This window comes from Delphinapterus leucas, chromosome 3 (genome assembly GCF_059928025.1).
Source record: "Delphinapterus leucas isolate spDelLeu-1000000601 "Yukka" chromosome 3, BTC_Dleu_Yukka2, whole genome shotgun sequence".
NCBI classification, from domain to species: Eukaryota; Metazoa; Chordata; class Mammalia; order Artiodactyla; family Monodontidae; genus Delphinapterus; species Delphinapterus leucas.
Window position 1 is genome coordinate 45,830,087 of NC_143131.1, and position 19,819 is coordinate 45,849,905.

The 19,819-nt window shown below is 38.6% G+C and overlaps 1 protein-coding gene across 4 annotated transcripts in view; it reads left to right on the plus strand.

Annotated features, from left to right (window-relative positions):
• The window catches only part of GPBP1 (GC-rich promoter binding protein 1), a 71,355-nt gene that overhangs the window by 37,797 nt on the left and 13,739 nt on the right, over nt 1–19,819 (plus strand). For 3 of the 4 annotated variants that reach the window (XM_089908879.1, XM_022597210.3, XM_089908878.1), the window contains 6 exons: nt 7,758–7,881; nt 8,018–8,241; nt 9,972–10,038; nt 11,108–11,167; nt 18,718–18,902; nt 19,521–19,661. In XM_089908879.1, the coding sequence (XP_089765005.1) occupies nt 7,758–7,881; nt 8,018–8,241; nt 9,972–10,038; nt 11,108–11,167; nt 18,718–18,902; nt 19,521–19,661 (801 nt within the window). The remainder of the gene's footprint in view (nt 1–7,757; nt 7,882–8,017; nt 8,242–9,971; nt 10,039–11,107; nt 11,168–18,717; nt 18,903–19,520; nt 19,662–19,819) is intronic. The other variant, XM_022597221.2, reaches the window with a different exon arrangement.

A 19,819-nucleotide genomic window follows, 5' to 3' on the forward strand; every position in this document is an offset into this window, starting at 1 on the left:
TAAGTATGTGAATATCAATAAATAGTATTATTCTGTATGTTTAAAAACATTTATATAAATGATTATCATTTATGTCTACACCTTGTTTTTCTATTCATTATATCTGAGATTTTTTTCCCCTGTTGATATCTGCAGATATGCTGTAATTATCTTAAAACTCTGTACAGTATTCTGTTTTGTGCCTCTGTATCACATTTCATTTGTCTCATTAATTTGAGATTGTTTATATTTTTTGGCTACTTTAGAGAGAACTGTATTGACTATTCATGTACTGTCTCCTTGTATACATGGATGAGAATTCTTTTATTTGTTTGTTTGTTTGTTGCATTGGCTCTTCATTGCTGTGCACGGGCTTTCCCTAGTTGTCGAGCGAGGGCTACTCTGTTTCAGTGCACGGGCTTCTCCGGTGGCTTCTCTTGTTGCGGAGCATGGGCTCTAGGCACGCGGGCTTCAGTAGTTGTGACTCGCAGGCTCAGTAGTTGCGGTGCACGGGCTTAGTTGCTCCACAGCATGTGGGATCTTCCTGGACCAGGGCTTGAACCCGTGTCCCCTGCATTGGCAGGTGGATTCTTAACCACTGTGCCACCAGGGAAGTCCTGGATAAGAATTCTTTTGGCCTCTGCTTCTCAAACATTAATGCCTATGAAAATAACCTGGGAATTTTGTTAAAATGCAGATTCTAATTTCGGTAGGTCTCTAATGGGGTCCTAGTCCTAACAGTCTTAAAATGCTGTTGATTCTGCTCGTCTGTGGACCACACTTTGAATAGCAAGGCTCTAACCTATAGTTAAAAGAAAAATTGCCGGAATTTAGTTCTATATTGCTAAATTCCTCTTCCATGTGGTATGCAGATATATACCCCTGTATGCTGTGCATAACTATTGTCTTTACTTTGTACTCTTGCCAAAACTTTGTCAGATTATCAGTTAACATTTTTGCCAGTCTTTGTTGTGAAATGTATTTTCACTGTTTCTTGGATATTGGCTTATATTTCTTTGAATTGCTTGTTCACATCCTTTGTTTACTTTTGGGTTGCCTTTTGCGGGGGGGATTGGTTTTGGAAGTGTGTGTGTGTGTGTGTGTGTGATCTTTAATGTTTTAAGTAAAGTCACATAGTTCTTGTTTTGTCTCCCATGTATTTCACTAGATATATGTTCAAGTACTTTATAGTACTTGTTGCTATTTTAAATGCTGTTTTAAAAAGCTTTCATATTGTCTTTGTTGCAGATATATTGTCTCTTGTGTCAGTATTGTTTCTAGCAAACTTCAGTAGTTTTTACTCTAATGTCTTTTGGATTTTTTAATGTGGAAAAACGTTCATTCACAAATAATATCAGTTTTCTCTGCATTTTCAGTCCTCTTACTTGTGTTTCTTATTCATATTTTATTGTGCTGGCTATATGTCAGAGTCTGTGAAGGGTCTGAAATTTTATCCTACTTTCAAGGTAACTATAACAAGGTAGCCTGTTACTGTTTCATGGATGCTGGCAAAAGACATGAGACTTCCGGGTCAGAGACAAAGAGCTTTATTTTTAATTTATTTATATTTATTTATTTATTTTTGGTTGCATTGGGTTTTCGTTGCCGCGTGTGGGCTTTCTGTAGTTGTGGCGAGTGGGGCCTACTCTTCGTTGTGGTGTGCGGGCTTCTTGTTGCGGTGGCTTCTCTTGTTGCAGAGTATGGGCTCTAGGGTGTGTATAGTGCCACAACTTTAATAGTTGTGGCACACGGGCTCAGTAGTTGTGGCTCGTGGGCTCTAGAGTGCAGGCTCAGTAGTTATGGCTCGCAGACTCTAGAGTGCAGGCTCAGTAGTTGTGGCACACAGGCTTAGTTGCTCCGTGGCGTGTGGGGTCTTCCTGGACCAGGGCTCGAACCCATGTTCCCTGCATTGGTAGGCGTATTCTTTTTTTTTTTTTTTTTTTTTTGCGGTACACGGGCCTCTCACTGTTGTGGCCTCTCCTGTTGCGGAGTACAGGCTCCGGACGCGCAGGCTCAGCAGCCATGGCTCACGGGCCCAGCCGCTCTGCGGCATGTGGGATCTTCCCGGACCAGGGCACGAACGCGTGTCCCCTGCATCGGCAGGCGGACTCTCAACCACTGCGCCACCAGGGAAGCTCGGTAGGTGTATTCTTAACCACTGCGCTACAGGGAAGTCCCAGAGAGCCTTATTACTCTTAGCACAACAAGCAGTACAGCATGATTGTGGCACTGGTTCTTCATGTCCCTTAAAACCTCTGGGAGTTGACATGGAGGGGGCCCAGGTGGATGCTGTTCTTGCACTGAGGGAAATCTACCGCATTTATAATAAGCCTGCTCTTTGTCTCAGAGTAGGACGTTACCTGTTCCTCCATGTTCTCTGAGAACATAACCCTGAGAAATGAGCCATACAAAGAGCTGTCAAGGCATTGCATTCTTGGCATACAATAAGAACATGCAGGGATGCTCAGGGCCTATGATGGGTTGCCTGTCCCAATAGTCCACCCATCAGCCATACATGTTTTTGGCCAAACTTGAATTTTCACATGGTTGTACCACTCACTCAGCTACTCTGATTAATCTGACAAACAGAGGCTAGAACCAAATCCATTTAATTTGTTTTACACAGCATTTAATGAAGGCTACTACCAGTGTCCCAAACAGCACAGTGAGTGAGACCAGGATTTAGCCAACTGTGAATAACTTGCGGGGGGGGGGAACCAGTAAATGATTTATTTCAGCCAACCAGTATATGGTCTAAGACCACTCTGTTATATCCATTAAAATCCATTCAAGGGAGAGACTTCCCTGGCAGTCCAGTGGTTAAGGTAAGACTCCACGCTTCCACTGCAGGGGGTGCAGGTTCCATCCCCAGTCAGGGAACTAAGATCCTGCATGCTGTGCAGCATGCGCCCCCCACACCCCCCAAATCCACTCAAGGGAAACTGACCTTAGGTTTGGTGTTATTACCTACAGTTATAGGGGCAATAAGATGGGCCAAAAAGCAACACTTATCCTCAATAGAAGACATTCTGTGGCTTATCCTCCCCCCCCGCCCCTTTTACAAACATACCACCCAAAGGGACACAGATCACTCCATTTTGTCCAAAGGGACACAGATCACTCCAATTTGTTGTTAAACTTGATTTGGATTACTATTTCACTGGTTTGGTTAAGAAACATGGACAGTGTCATCATTAGTTGCAACCTCAGTTGCCATACATGGCATAACCTAAGACCACTTAAGTGTTAAGAGAATCATATGAATTTTTATTAGAATGAAACAGGTTGTACAGGTAGGGAATATGGAATGTCCATTGAGTACTTTGAATATTTGGCCCATGGCAAGGTTATCTTTTTTTTTTTTTTTTTTTTTTTTTTGCAGTACGCGGGCCTCTCACTGTTGTGGCCTCTCCCGCTGCGGAGCACAGGCTCCGGACGCCCAGGCTCAGTGGCCATGGCTCACGGGCCCAGCCGCTCCACGGCATGTGGGATCTTCCCGGACCGGGGCACGAACCCGCGTCCCCTGCATCGGCAGGCGGACTCTCAACCACTGCGCCACCAGGAAAGCCTGCACCCAGATTTTTTTATCTAGAGGAACTGGACGTGACTGGGAGAGGGGCATTTTAAAATGATTTTCAGAGACCCATTATAAAGGTGTCTCACCCTCACCTTGGTCTACATTGGACATTGTAGTGGGGACTTGGTGAGAAGTGTACACAAGCAAATGGTCATTGTATGTGTAGGACCATGCCAGTTCAACAAGAGAATCCAGGTGGCCAAACCAGATTGTTTGAATTCCTTTTTGGTTGGCCATCAGCCTGAGGGGTGGCTTGGCCTGCAGTTGTTCTTAGGGGAAAGAAAGAAACATCATGTCAAGATAATCCGGGCAGAATCTTGAATTTTTAATATAGGTCTGTATAATCTCATAACTCACCACTTATTTCATCCTGATTATTACCCGGGAAGTGGCTAAGAGGAGATGATCCTTTTTTGGCTATGCTGCATTCATTGACCAGACTGTCCTACTAAGATGTGAGAAGAGATGAGGGATGTGTTAAAATGCTTGTCAGTACTTGTGGATGGGGAATATAGAATGTTCATTGAGTACTTTGAATATTGGCTCATTGCAGGGATGACCTTTTTGACAGAAGATGTACTGTTAGTGGACTGTTAGTGGTCTGGAATATGCCAAAAACATTACATGAATTAATTTCAAGAGCCACAGTAGTGTGACCAGAGTTAGCCCATCAGACTGCAGCAGTAACAGTGTAGCCTGAAAAAGTTTCACTGGTAGTGAGAGCTCTCTTCATTGAGAGCTCCATGAAGTATTCAAAGGTTTGATGTAGTTCTCATGTGATACGGTCTTCTTCACAGTGATACAAACGGACCAACTTTTGGCAGGAGTCACAAGTTGGCATGCAGTGGTGGCTTCTGCATCAGAAAGATAAAGTCCTTTATTTTGTAGCCAGTCTATGATAGTGGGTGTGTTTCATGTCTGGTGTGATGATGGATCTAGGTGGTATGCCAAAGACTTGATCAGCATTGTAATTTCAGTCGTTCTCAGTGCCATTCACTCTCATCAGACAGCAAGCCTTACTGAATCAACATGAGTGACTCAGATTGCTTCAGCAACAGCTGCAATTTCCCACAGTGTGTGACCCCAAAGAGATGTTTTTAATCTGCTAGTCTATAGTTTTTCAGGTGACAGACGAGATGACTAGGCCATTGGCAACAGTCCAAGAGTTAGAAAAATATAAAAGTCTTGTCCTTAAGAATATTATCTAAGGCGAGGGTCGTAGCTTTTATTTTATTCTGTGTAGCTGATTAGCACTTAACCCATTTGGTTTTCCAGAGTTGTTGGGGCTGGATGGCTGCTGTGTGCACCATCATCTTTTAACTTGGTTGAAGCATCAGTGAGCCAGGTTCAGGCGTTTAAGGGAACTTTTCTGATTTGAGAGCCTTATTGAAATAGTGGCTTGTTACAGGTGACAGGCGGAGGAATAAAGTTTACTCCAAAGTGTAGTTGCCACTTCTAGGGCTAGGCCAGCTGTGCTGTTGAACACACGATTTCCATTTTGTCAGGAGCCCTCTTGGGCTCTTTATTGGTGTACGACTTTATTGGTGAGTCTTTAGTTTGAGTTGTTTGCTTTCAATATGAGCTCAGCATTCGGGCAAGAGCCACTTTTTCTTTTTTTTCTTTTGGCTGTGCAGCTTCTGGGATCTTAGTTCTCCGACCAGGGGTTGAACATTGAACCTGGGCCACAGCAGTGAAAGCCTGGAATCCTAACCACTAGACCACCAGGAAAGTCCCTGCATTCCATTTTAAAAAGGAGTGTACTTGGTGCATGTGTCAGGCAGATGGCACTGTGGTACTGGGAAATAGCCTCTCTGAATACTCCAGAGCCGTCAAGTCTTCAGCCACATAATCTGATGTTCTTTTCTTTCCTTCTGGGAGCTGTGCTTTTTATTAGACCACTTGGAAGGGGATGGGAATCACCTGTCAACCTGTGACATTTCCTGAATGGGAGAATCTTGAGCATTTTCAGTACAAGCATGTAACATTAGCACTAACTGTAAAACACAACAGTACATTGAGTTGGCCTAATAGCCCCACCTGCAAGATTGCCTTTTTTTTTTTTTTTCGGTACGCAGGCCTCTCACTGTTGTGGCCTCTCCCGTTGCAGAGCCCAGGCTCTGGACGCACAGGCTCAGCAGCCATGGCTCACGGGCCCAGCCGCTCCGTGGCATGTGGGATCTTCCCGGACCAGGGCATGAACCCGTGTCCCCTGCATCGGCAGGTGGACTCTCAACCACTGCGCCACCAGGGAAGCCCTGCAAGATTGCTTTTAATTTCTCTCTCCTACTGCTGAGTTTTTTCCAGACTATTGGCCACGTTGGGGCACTGGGGTGCCTTTTCCCACTATGGGGACACAGACTAAGGAGTTTAGTACATGCATATCAGAGTTACAGTCTAAGCTTTCAGGAGATTACATGATTTCCTTAGCTTGGAATGTGGGAAAGTACAGGGTGGAGAGAAAGACTACTACCCCTTTGGGAAATTGCATGGGTGGCTTGGAGGCTTTTGCTATTCTGGCTTCTGAAGCCAGGATTGGTGTTGCCTTCTCTCTTGTGTACCTCCTGGCCCCAGCAAACACTCAGGCTGGGACCTTTCATGCCCCCATGTGCCATACTGCCATGGCTTGCCCCATACTAAAAACTTTCAGCCACTCTTATGCTTAGTACTGTCTCCCCTCCATGGGAGTGGTTAGGATGGTGTCTTGGGTACCTGTGTGCAACAGAACTAAAAGAGCTTGTCTCTTTCTTTCCTTAAGTTCTTGCACAGTTGACTTTCTTGTTAAAGCAGCCGAGTTTGATGTGGGGAAGGAAGGGATCAGGGAGTACGAAGAGCACAGAATACTTCCACTCTGCCTTTTCTTTGTTTCCAGTACTAGCAGCAGTTCAGCCTTAAAAAACTTACTTCTAATGTTTTTAGTCTTTCCAAAACTCTCTATATTCATTGCTGTTCTGCTTTGGAGACCTCTTGACTTCGGCTGCCCCAGCCATGTTGCCTTTCAGGTGGGACCCCATCTCATGACAATACATCCCTTCCTTCTACTCAGAGGAGATTTGCAACTATCAGAGCACTGTATGGACACCTTATTTCAGTCCTGCCCCTTGCCACTTGGTTGCTAAACAGTGAGGAACCCTTACTTCCACCCATCACTTGGGTGAGAGCAATTGCTGCCAGATCCTGGAGAGTCTTCTCCTATGCCCCAGTCTGGCCCAAGAGACCATACCCTTGTTTTTCTTTTTCCAGAAGGTTTTAACTCTGAGAGCGTGACATCCTCATCACCAAAATTGTTAGGGTCTGTGAAGGGCTTGGGTTTTTACCCTACTTAAAAGCTTAGCAAGCTAGCCTGTTTCTGTTGTTTCATGGATGCTGGCAGAAGACAGATAATCAAAGGCTTTACCTGCCATGCACAGAAGCAGCATGAGGATGAAGCCAGGGGCAGTAGGGGAACTTGCATCAGTTAAGTCCCACAGCAGCCATGTTGGATGAAATGGGTATGTGCAGTGGGTTTGTATTGTAACAGGAACCCTACTCTTTGTTCTGGAGAGAATTGTAATACTAGTACAATCCAGAGGAATGGTCAGGGCATTAAAACAAAAAAGTTCTGGAGTTCTGATTGTGATTTTACCAGATTAGTGGATTAATACTGGGGAAAAACAGCAACCTTTATGAATCGTTGTGAGTTTTTATGTTTTTATACATTTCTAATTCTTTAAAATCATTTTTACGCATTCTTCCTTTGATAACTTTTTCTTAAAACATTTGCTTTGGAGAAGAGGAGTTTGGAAATAAATCTACAGAACTTAAAATAGAACTAGCTTCATTTGCCATAATTTTCTGATGTTGAAGAAAACCTTGCGCTATTTAAATCAAATAGTGTGTGATACACAATATTACATTTTGTTATAAAAGAAGGGTACTATATTTGCTTTGATTTCCTTACAGTGGTCTTTTACCTTTAAAGTTTTTGGATGAATATAGTTGTTGAGCTCAGAGTGGTGCTGTTGTTTATGTTAGGTAGAAAAAAATAGATGAACAATGGAACTCATAAGTTACCAGTTACCAAACACATTGAAAATAACTATAAAATGTTCTTCTTAACCATTTAAAATTCTTGGAAATAAATTAAACCGGAGTATTACTAGTTTTTCAAGTTATAGTTAAGTTGTATATGTATGTTTACCTGTATGCTTATAATCTGTTTCAGTCGTCACTGAATTTTGAAAAGCATTCTGAAAACTTTTCATGGACAGAAAATCGTTATGATGTGAATCGTCGACGACACAACTCTTCAGATGGCTTTGATTCTGGAATTGGACGTCCTAATGGAGGTAAAATTTGCTAAGGAACAGTAGAGTTTAAGAATAATTTTCTTCACATTCTTATAAGAATGTTTTGATGGTGATTAAATCTTTAAGCATAACCATCTTCTTTGAATTTATAATACTTTACCATTATTAAATAAAGGTAACTTTGGAAGGAAAGAAAAAAATGGATGGCGTACACATGGAAGAAATGGTACTGAAAACATAAATCATCGAGGGGGATACCATGGTGGAAGTTCCCGTTCTCGTAGCAGTATTTTTCATTCTGGAAAAAGCCAGGGCCTACATGAAAACAGCATACCTGACAGTGAAACGGGGAGGAAAGAAGACAAGAGAGAACGCAAACAGTTTGAGGCTGAGGATTTTGTAAGTTTCTTATAATTTTAATACAAATGAGGTTTCTGTAAGTGCTATGTAAGCATCAAGTCTCTCTCAGATTTTATCAGCACAGCTCATTTTCTACAGAGATCACACTTGACAGGTTCAATTATTTACTTATTTATTTATAAAATATTTATTTATTTATTTGGCTGCACTGGGTCTAAGTTGCAGCACATGAGATCTTTAGTTGCGGCATGCAGGCTCTAGTTCCCTGACCAGGGATCAAACCCAGGCCCCCTGCATTGGGAGCTCGGAGTCCTAATCACTGGACCGCTAGGGAAGTCCCTCAATTATTTTTAATCCTTACATTTTGTGAGGCTTTTTGTACATAACTCTCCCCTTCCCCAGTCTTCTTCCTTCTTCCCTCCTACTTATATTCCTGTGTCTCACCGTGTGGTTTTTTAAAACTTTGGATAAATTTATGTCATTTTATTCTTCATAGCAGTTTAAACAATTTCCCTTTTCTAGAGAGTAAACATCTAATAAGATTAGCTTTAGAGTACACATTCAGGGCTCACCTCACTTTTTTTTTTTTAACATCTTTATTGGGGTATAATTGCTTTACAATGGTGTGTTAATTTCTGCTTTATAACAAAGTGAATCAGTTATACATATACATATGTTCCCATATCTCTTCCCTCTTGCGTCTCCCTCCCTCCCACCCTCCCTATCTCACCCCTCCAGGCGGTCACAAAGAACCGAGCTGATCTCCCTGTGCTATGCGGCTGCTTCCCACTAGCTATCTACCTTACGTTTGGTAGTGTATATATGTCCACGCCTCTCTCTCGCTTTGTCACAGCTTACCCTTCCCACTCCCCATATCCTCAAGTCCGTTCTCCAGTAGGTCTGTGTCTTTATTCCTGTCTTACCCCTAGGTTCTTCATGACATTTTTTTTCTCTTAAATTCCATATATATGTGTTAGCATACGGTATTTGTCTTTCTCTTTCTGACTTACTTCACTCTGTATTACAGACTCTAGGTCTATCCACCTCATTACAAATAGCTCAATTGCGTTTCACCTCAGTTTTCTTTTTAATACCCTGAGCATCACTTTTTGAAATATAAATTTGTACTTTGCTTTGAAAATGAGAATGTTTAAACATTCAGTGATGCAAACCTAACAGAAGAGTTGAGGAATTAATTGTCTGATTTTCCTCTTCCCTGCTCTTGACCTTATGCTAAGAAAGGATGATTTCTCATATTGATGCAAAGACTACATTCTCTTAACATTTGCTTTTTTTAAAAAAAAATTCATACTTTTTCCTCACGTAGTTGGGGATGAGGAGAATATTTAAAGACCCTTCCTTTGTTTTCTTCGACTTGGAGTGAGTGTAGATAGTAACCATTTTAATTGTTAGCAGAATAAGCAGAACGTAAGATTCATGAATAATTAGTGTTTAGTAGTTAAGAGTTCATTATATTATGTCATATTTTTCCGTGTAGTTTTGAGATTACCTTTATTTATTTAGTTTAAAAATATTTATTTATTTCGCTGCGCCGTGTCTTAGTGGTGGCACACGGAATCTTTAGTTGCAGCATGTGGGATCTAGTTCCCTGACCAGGGATCAAACCCTGGGCCCCTGCGTTGGGAGCATGGAGTCTTAGCCACTGGACCACCAGGGAAGTCCCTGAGATTACTTTTAAAAGGATTTTTTTCTTAAACGTGAGCAGTTTAAACATTTATTGTATTCTTTTTATTCCAACTTTTTTTCAGCCATCTTTAAATCCTGAGTATGAGAGAGAACCAAATCAGAATAAATCTTTAGCTGCAGGTGTATGGGGTAAGTAATTCTTGATCTATCTTTGAGGGATATAAAATGTTATTTTTAGGTTTCACTTTTGTGTTGTTTAAAATAAATAAGCTAGAATTAAACTTTCTCTTTTAAATACCTGTTTTTGATGTGCTAAGCTACAAAAAAGGTAGCACTTAGCTTTTAAAAACCAAGATATTGCAGATAGGAGAAGATCTTGATTTGGATAGTTGATTTACACGTTAGTACCATTAAGTACACTCAAATATGCATTTTGAAAAAAATGGTCCTAAGTTAATGTAATGAATTAAAGTCATTTTGAGAGCAGCCTGATAATCTAACGAAACAAAAAAATTTAGTTTAACTTAATTTGTAGTTTTTCAAAGTTGAAAACTTAACTGGAAAGATAAGTACTTTTAATCAATCATAGTATGATATAAAAAATTAATTTTTTTACTTATGAAAATGGTTATACATAGACAGTATTAAAAAATAATTGTATAAATTTTGTCTACCGAACTAGTCTGTTTGAAATTATTTGCCTTTTTGATTGTCAGATCTTAATGAGTTTTTCTGGTAATAACTCCCTTTTCTTTAAAACTGCTGAGAGTTTAATTTGATAGCATCTTACAGAAGATTAAACTGCACATATAGTACAACTTAGTTAGCTTTTTAGAGATTCAAGTGAAGTTTAAAATAATGGAAAAAACTTAAAATATGAAGATTTGATATCTGAAAAATAAATTTAATTATTTGATACCAAATTCAGAGGTGATGTGTCCACTTTGGAACTTGTACACATGTTCATTTGTGTTTTCTATTGAAAATCAACAACTTAACAAAACAAAAGGATTGTGGCTTATGACAGCATACTAGTCCTAACAGTAAAGGCATTATTTTAAACTTTGCCACTTCCTGTGCTGTTCTTTATTGTATTTATGGGGTGATACGCTGGGGGAATTATTTTGTTTCTTTTGATCTCCCAATTTAAGGGCTTCTTGCGGGTGGGGGTGGGGGTGGTCAGACACTTTTGTTAGAACCATGTGAATGGCATTGTTTTTTCTGTATTGCAAATTAGTATTTCTGCCACTCTCCCCAGGCCTACACGCCCAGACACACACATACCCAACCAAAAAAATCTCCCAAGCTCCTCTCTTAGGTATGTTTCCTTATTATTCAGTTTTTCTGGGAACAGCTGATTGCATAAGAATATAGAACCACCTGGAAGGTGTTAAATAAAATCTCTAAGAAATTAGGAATAATTTGGATTTGATTAAAATGAAAGTAAATAAAAAATCAAGAATGTTAGTGAGCATTTGTCATATAAAACTACCTATCGATACTATTGGTACTGATCCTTGGTTAATATAATAATTTTAGAAATGATTTAAAGGCAAATACATCTTTGAAAATATTGAGAATAAAATGTATTAATATAAAGATTTTGGTTCTCCTGTTTCAGGGTTGGTCAAAGGATTTTGGGCACTAGTTGAAAAGATGTTTAAAAGGAGGATGTACTCTTTACTGTGTCTTAGGTAAACTAAAAAGTGTGTCTGCATTAGAAAAAAGAAAATGGTTAATTGTGGCTTGATTGTTAAATTCCCAGTACTTCCCATAGGAATACAATGAAACTTTCATTGTATCACACTTCACTATTCCTTTCTTACTTTACCCCCTGGGTTCCCAAATATTGTTTTCCCCATTGCAACATTTAAAATAGCTATGTTCCTGAGGAAGACATGAGAGAATTTTAGGAAGGACTTCAGTAGAACTTTTCTAGTGCTACTTCCTTCCAGGTAAGTCAAAATTTAATAACGGAAATGTAATATGTATTAAAAAGCAACCACCAGCAGTTTGTCCCTGAAACTGTCCTTTTGTAGATCAAAAATTGCAAGAGTCTAAACATAATATCCCAAATAAAAAATACTTTGAGTGAAAGTAGTCAAGCTATTTAAACTATAGTTAAATATAAGTTTAATTCTATTTAGATCTTAATTAGCTTTATTGGAAACACCCTACAGTTTATATCTGTAACTTCTGTAGTGTTTTGATCTTAACCAGGATCACTGTTGCTTGATCCGTAAGATTAATATTTACTAATTAATTTATCTCATATACCTAATAATTTAAAACTAAACAAAAATTTAAGGCACTTCAGTGTGCCTGTGAGAATTTTAAAATAATTTACCTGGGTGACTGATTTGGGTAGTGAGAAAGAGAGAGAGAAAATGATGTGTTTGTGTGTCTGTATGCAATTTGAGACATTAGTGACTATCAAATTGATTTGTGTGTTTTTAGAAGTCCTGCTGGCTATTTGTGTTGGTGTAATATGTCAGGAACATACCACTAGCAGAGCCTAACATTTTGTGCTTAAGATACTAAATAATGAAAAACTTCAGTCACTAGTAATTAACTTAAGCATAGTCTTGTTTCAGCTCAGCGTATATATTTGTGTTTATTCCTTGAGAATTTGATGAATTTATTCCTGAGTTTTTCTCATATTTGGTACAGTACTTAAGAGCATCAAGGCTCATCTTTAAGAACAGTATTCATTTTTTTAGCCTTCTAAATCAAAGTTCTAAATCAAAGCAAATTGGTGACCAGCTCTTTTTTTTTTTTTTTTGGCTGTGTTGGGTCTTTGTTGCTGCACACTAGTTTTCTCTAGTTGCGTCAAGCGGGAGCTATTCTTCATTGTGGTGAGTGGGCTTCTCATTGCGGTGGCTTCTCTTGTACGGGCTCTAGGCGCACTGGCTCCAGTAGTTGTGGTGCACAGGCTCAGTAGTTGTGGCTCATGGAGTCTAAAGCTCAGGCTCAGTAGTTGTGGTGCACGGGCTTAGTTGCTCCGTGGCATGTGGGATCTTCCCTGACCAGGGATCGAACTCGTGTCCCCTGCATTGGCAGGCGGATTCTTAACCACTGTGCTACCAGGGAAGTCCCTGGTGACCAGTTCTTAAAGGTGAGCTGTTTTCTAGAGAATTCTAATGGTATTAACCACTAGCATACAGGTTGAGTGACATGATTGCACTAAATGCGTTTAGGTCATGAAAACAAGTGAAGTTTTTAAAGTGACCTTGTAAAAGGATTAAGAGAAGGGAGTAATCTTTATCAAATTTCTTTGTATGAAAGCATTCTGTTAGTAGATTGTTTATATATTGATATGACTACACTTTCCTTCAATGTCTTTCTTATATGAAAACAATTGTTAACATTATAACAAGAAGAAAAAGGTAATGCAACACATGTTCAAGGTTGAGAAGGAAAAATTAATAGTTTGATTAGACAACTTGACACAAGTAAATTTTATTTGGTCAGAGTTACACGTAGCGTTCATCATTTAAGTTTTCGTTTTAGAAATATATTTACTTAAGCCCACTCTTTTTTCATACGAGTAACATGGGGACCTTGTTAAAGGAAAGAATAGCATACTCCTGCTTTGACATAAATTATGTTAGTGAAACTCACTTGATTAAAACTCTCATATTACTATAAAACAAAAGATTTGTACATTAAATTAAAAATTCAAAGCCAGCAAAATTCAAACAACATCAATCTGTATAAAAATCTTAAAATATTTTTCTGTTTTAAAATTAGTGTTCAACTGGATTTAATTGCTGTGGTACTGATTGTTTGCTTTTGATATTTGTATGTTATTGTATCTTACGTGGTTAAGTTTCCTCTTCAGATTAGTGTGAAAATTTAATTAAAATACTGTTTATCCTTCCCTTGGCTGTATGCTTTTATTCACACATTAAAGTTGCCTCTTATGTCAAGATGAGCAAATTAAATTATTAACTGGCATCACTGTGATGGTGAGGGAAAGGGCGGACCTCTGACTTAGTAGTAAACACAAGCCTCTTAATTTTGACCATTCGGTACAGACTTGTTATTAGTATTTTAGTTGGAGATAGTATACATTTTGAAGTATCTGACCTAGCAATACTTTAATTTCCATTTTCTCCAGTAGTATAATATAGTGGTTAACTGCATTGGTTTTGGAATCAGATAGGTCTGGACCCTAATGTTAGGTCTTTTACTTATTTATTATTTAGGCTTTGGGAAGACTACTTAATCTCTGAGTGAATTTTCTTGTCTGTGAAATGAGGAGGATCACTGAACTAACACTAATGGAAAAAAGGCACTGTTAATATTAAATTGTCTACTGTGTCACATCCTTGGTCATGTCACAGGTGTTTAATACATGTTAATTATGTTGAAATCCAATAAGTGAGGGAGATTCTGGTACATTTAATAAAAGGCAAAAAAGAGTGTCCTAAGTGATAGATTGAAAAACAAAAGTAAAAACTGATTGAATCAGAATGTATATATGTATGTATAAGGCAACTATATGGAGAGTATAGTTAAAGACAGAAAAGAGCATGAGGAATTGAGATGTCAGCTCTGACTTATGTCTGCCCAGCTTACTTTGTATCAATATTATACATGGCAGTATTTTAATTCTAATCTTTCTTCAAAGGCTTGAGCCTTTCCCCTCCACCATTGGCTTTGGATATAAAGGAACAAAACTAATTATAACATTCAAAGATACTGGGAGAGCATGAAATAACAAGATAATAAAAGGATATTTAAAGTCAGTTATTATCAGATCACAGTTGTGTGTGAGGATAGAGGGAAATAATGATATGAAAATCCAAAACATTTGCCTTTAGATATTTTGAAGGCAATTTGAATAATAGTAACTGTTTATATGAGCTTGATAATAAGCACATACGACTTATAGAAGGAAGTCACCAAAGTCACTTACTTTCTAATTCTTGTTTATAAGTGTTAAAGTCTTTCATCAGTACGTAAATTTTCTCTTTAAAAAAATGAACAATTTGGGTCTTTTTCATGTAGTTTACCAGTTGATAAAGTAAATGGAGAAAGTGTAGGAGTCGTCATTGGATACTGTTTGAATCCAACAGATTCAACACTTTAACTCAGAAGGTTTGTGTGAGGAGAATTTGTAGAGATAATCTATGAATAGATGAGCCAGTTTATAAGTAATATAAATGAGGCAAATTTAAGTTACTAGTGCTGCTATCACCTTTTCCATTACTTATATGTGATAATTACCATCAAGAACTAACTTTCCCTCCCTCCCCTCCTTCCTCCCCTCCTCCCTCTGCCCCCATTCGTTCTTCTTGGCTTGTTTGTTCTTGTATTGATATTTAACACATTCTTATTAATTCAGGCTCTCAGGGTGTCTCCCGATCAAAAGCAGGGTCTCTGTAGTCCAAGTCCTCGATTTTGGTCAGTCAGTCTCATGATACCAGCACTTCAATAACCAGCAGCTGCTGGTCTTGGAGAGTCTCTCTGGAGAGGCTGCAGCTTACCCTGGGGACATAGACACACTGGTGGCACACACACTTGGGAACACTCTACCGCGTGAACACCACTGCTGGTGGCCGCCATTCTGGCCCATTAGACTAAGAACACTTTTCTTGTTCTTAAACAGGCAGGTTTATGTAGTATGTTCAGCATAGTTATATAGGATATAGGTTAGTCTTTATTAAAGGTGTTTATTTCTTTTATAATTTTTCTCATCTTCCATACTCTCGTGGATTTTAGGTTTCAATTTTAGGTTTAAAATTCTTGAAAAAGGACACCTTTAATTTGAAATACAATTGGAAACCTATTATGGTGGAGATTGTATATGACTTCTGGACATTTTTTCTAGTATTTGGTTTAAAGAAAACATTTTACTGCGACTCTGAGACAGGAACTGTTTTTCATTTTACAGATGAGAGATTAACTAGTGAGGTTAGAGCAAGTATTAAAATTCTGTAAATCTGGCACAAAAACACATGGTCTTAACCTCTGTACTATTTGACTGTGAATACTTCGTAAGTACATCAGCACTATGTCTGCTTCTCTTTCCTCCCAATCCCTGTCATCATCTTTTAGGTACCTTTATCATCTTTTACTTTACTACCTCTCTTCTATGACTGATTTCTTCAGCTTCACCCTCTTCTTTATAGGATATTCTCTCATTCTTTGCACTGAAGACCTCTTTGAGGAAACTGTCAGAATATTTCTTGCTCTTAGGTGTCTAGAAAACCTGTTTTAGGAAAGGTGAACTTTGTAGTCAGGAATTATATTGAAGCTTAAACAATGCCTGCTTGCTTATCTGTTCTCCTCTTCTGTCTTCTAGTTTTGATCAATGATGATTTACGTATAAAAATATTTTTTTCTTCTTGTACCTTCTGCCTTCAGTGTGGGATCATTTTACTTCTGCCTAAAGTATCACTACGTTGTTTAGGATTTACTTTAGTAAAGATCTTTTCTTGGTGATTGAGATTGATTTTTGTCTGAAAAGATTTCATTTCTGTCTTTTGCCTTATATGGCACTTCTAAGTCCCAGTTCTACAATCTAGGATTCTACAGGGCAGATTAATCCCCTCCTCAGCTGTTGGGTTCCTTTGTGCACACACTCTAAGCTGAAGTTTTTTCCTTTACTTCACTCTCTGGAAATATGTGTTGAGGTCATCCATTGCTGATGAACCTTCTCCTGTTCTTTCTTCTTTTTTAAATAAATTTATTTATTTATTTTTGGTTGCGTTGGGTCTTCGTTGCTGTGCACGGGCTTTCTCTAGTTGCGGCGAGCGGGGGCTACTCTTCGTTGCGGTGCACGGGTTTCTCATTGTGGTGGCTTCTCGTTGCAGAGCATGGGCTCTAGGCGTGTGGGCTTCAGTAGTTGCAGCACATGAGCTTAGTTGCTCCGAGGCATGTGGGATCTTCCCGGAACAGGGATCGAACCTGTGTCCCCTGCATTGGCAGGTGGCTTCTTAACCACTGCACCACCAGGGAAGTCCCCTTCTCCTCTTCTTTACTGTTGTATTTGTTTTCCTCCCTTATAGTAATTCTAACATAAGGATCTAGAAGAGAAAGAAGATAAACTTGTGTGCTTAGTTCGTAATATTGGGAATAGAAGTCTTCATCAGTCATGTTTGAACTTACTTAATTGTGCTGTACTGAAAGAAACACCCCCTGCTTTAATACTTGAATTCCTCTGAGATCAGACCTTGCAGGCTCTTACTACCTTTTGCATTTCCCAGCATGAGTCAATCATTCTTCAGATTCCTGAGCTTCATTTAATTTAGATTTTGAGTACCAGACTGTTAAGATTTTATCTTATATTTTAATTTAAAGAATTGCTAATTTCAAGAATTTTAGTTATGCTGTAACCATCTATTTAGCAGAAGTAATTGTAACTTAAACTGTTTAGCACTATTTCTAGCGTTCTTCATTGGCCTCTGTTTGAGATCATTATTCTACATTTTCATTTTGACTTCATTTTGTTTTTCAGAAAAACTATATATTGGTGATGTAATTTGTGTCCTTATGTGCCTGAAAATATCTTTCTTAGCCTTAATATCTTGGGCCTTTGTAGGCAGCTGAGCAGTTGGAATGTTTGCCCTAGTAGATAAACATTCAGTGTTTAACTTTCAGAAAGATGAATCTTTTCTCAGTTTGCTTTAGGTTCTTGTTGTGTTGGTTTGTTTTTTTTGGCCGTACCACACGGCTTGCGGTATCTTAGTTCCCTGACCAGGGATTGAACTTGGGCCTTGGCAGTGAAAGTGCTGAGTCCTAACCACTGGACTGCCAAGGAATTGCCAGGTCCTTGTTCTTTAATCCTTTAGCATTACAGTAAATGACATACCATATAAGGTCGATAGTTTGAAGAGTTCAAAGTTCCAGATGGACTTTGAGAGTCCCTCCATGTCCCTAGGAGTCCTTGTTTAGTTTAGTTTTTGAGATAATGCAGTAGGAAGTTTGGTTTGTTTGACACAGGGCATCATCATATATATCTGTGCTACTCACCATCTAACAGAGTCGTATCTTAAGCTAATTTTAATTTAGTTTTTCTGCGATTTCTTTCTTTGAGTTAATTCTTTTCTTCTAAACTCTCCAACTGTGAAACTGATGCTTTCAGAGTTTTTCTAAGGGAAGAAAGACATACGTCTCTGCCATAATTGTGAATATGCTCACTGTAACATCTGTTTGATTACACATTGACTGATTAAACTCTAGGAGTAATTTTTCATATTTTAGCAACTGTGGGTGTACTGAGAAAAGCTTTCAGTTAGCAAATATTATTTCTAGTACTATCTTCAGAAGCCAGGACTGAGTTGGATCCCCTGCGACTTGCACAATGCCCTCTGTGTAGTTTGGATGGCCAGTAAATACTTGAATGAATTGGTATTGTGAAAACAATTCCCCTTTTCATTAGTCATAACTTAAGTAGGAATTTAGAAATAGAGGGACTGAAGTTTCTTTCTAATTAGTAATAACTTTATGAGTGAGATAAAAAGAATGAAGGAATTAGGAAAATTCTCTTTTCAAAATGGAGAAGAGGAAAATATATTTTATATTTCAAGTCTTAAGAGCCATTAGGATGAAATTTGTAATTTAAAAAAATTAATGAAAAGTATGCTAGAACGTAGTTAATTTTGGCTGGGTCATAGTTAACCATTCTAGGAAACTAGCTGAATTCATCTTTGTTACTTGACATTGCTCAATTCTTGCTATGATTTGTTTGATTGTTTTAGCTTTATTTCTCAAGCAGGAATATAGTTCATAATTATTTTAGTCAGGAAGCAGCTGTTATTTTTAAATATAATCAAGTTTGGAATATACGATTCTTTTGGTGGTTTAATTTTATGCTAAAATTTAAACTGTGTAACTATTGCTCGTGCTTTATTTATGCAGAATATCCCCCGAATCCTAAATCTAGAACTCAAAGGATGCTGGTCATTAAGAAAGGTAATACAAAAGACTTACAGCTATCTGGATTCCCAGTAGTAGGAAATCTTCAGTCACAGCCAGTTAAGAATGGGACTGGTCCAAGTGTTTATAAAGGCTTAGTCCCTAAACCTGCTGCTCCACCTACAAAAGTAAGTTCTAAGTTGTTAAACATGCAAGTTTTAAGTTGATTATCAATTAAATTACTTTGACAAAAAAAATTTCACGTTGAAGTGTGGGGGTATTGGCGGGCTGCTGATTTCTAAGTGGAAAGCGTTGTTGGCCCACTGTGTGTCATTGATTTTAATTGTCTTATAAGTGGCTTGTGTGCTTGTCCATGTATGTTTTATTATTTTAGTAGTCAGTAGTAAATGAAATCTATAAATACTTGTTTTGCAAGATGTATCTGTGATATATTTGCTTAATAATGTATAAAATGCTCTGTCCTTTGTGTTCAGTTTTAGGTTTTTGAAACTCGGTCACTTGTGTTTTCTTGGTATTAGGCAAAAGAAACCTAACTTAAGGTTTATAAAATTTTGAAAAAACAGCAATGTAGTTAGATGTTTTATCTGAATACCAGGTTTTGATTTTATTTGTAAAAAAAAGATGGAAGAGAACCATGTAGAAATGATTAAGGTATAATACAAAAATAATTGTTTTTATGAGCCACATTTAGTGTTCAGTTTGTTTTTTATGTGTTCAGTTTGTTTTCTCTCTCTTCTGTATACTCTGTTTTAGATACACGTTAACGTTTGTGTGTTTTTCTTTAGCCTACACAGTGGAAAAGCCAAACTAAAGAAAATAAAGTTGGGACTTCTTTCCCTCATGAGTCTACATATGGTGTCGGAAACTTTAATACTTTTAAATCAACTGCCAAGAATTTTAGTCCATCAACAACTTCAGTGAAAGAGGTATGGCATTTAAAATTACTCCTGAGTCGGGCTTCCCTGGTGGCGCAGTGATTGAGAGTCCGCCTGCCGATGCAGGGGACACGGGTTCGTGCCCCGGTCCGGGAAGATCCCACATGCCGCGGAGCGCCTGGGCCCGTGAGCCATGGCCGCTGGGCCTG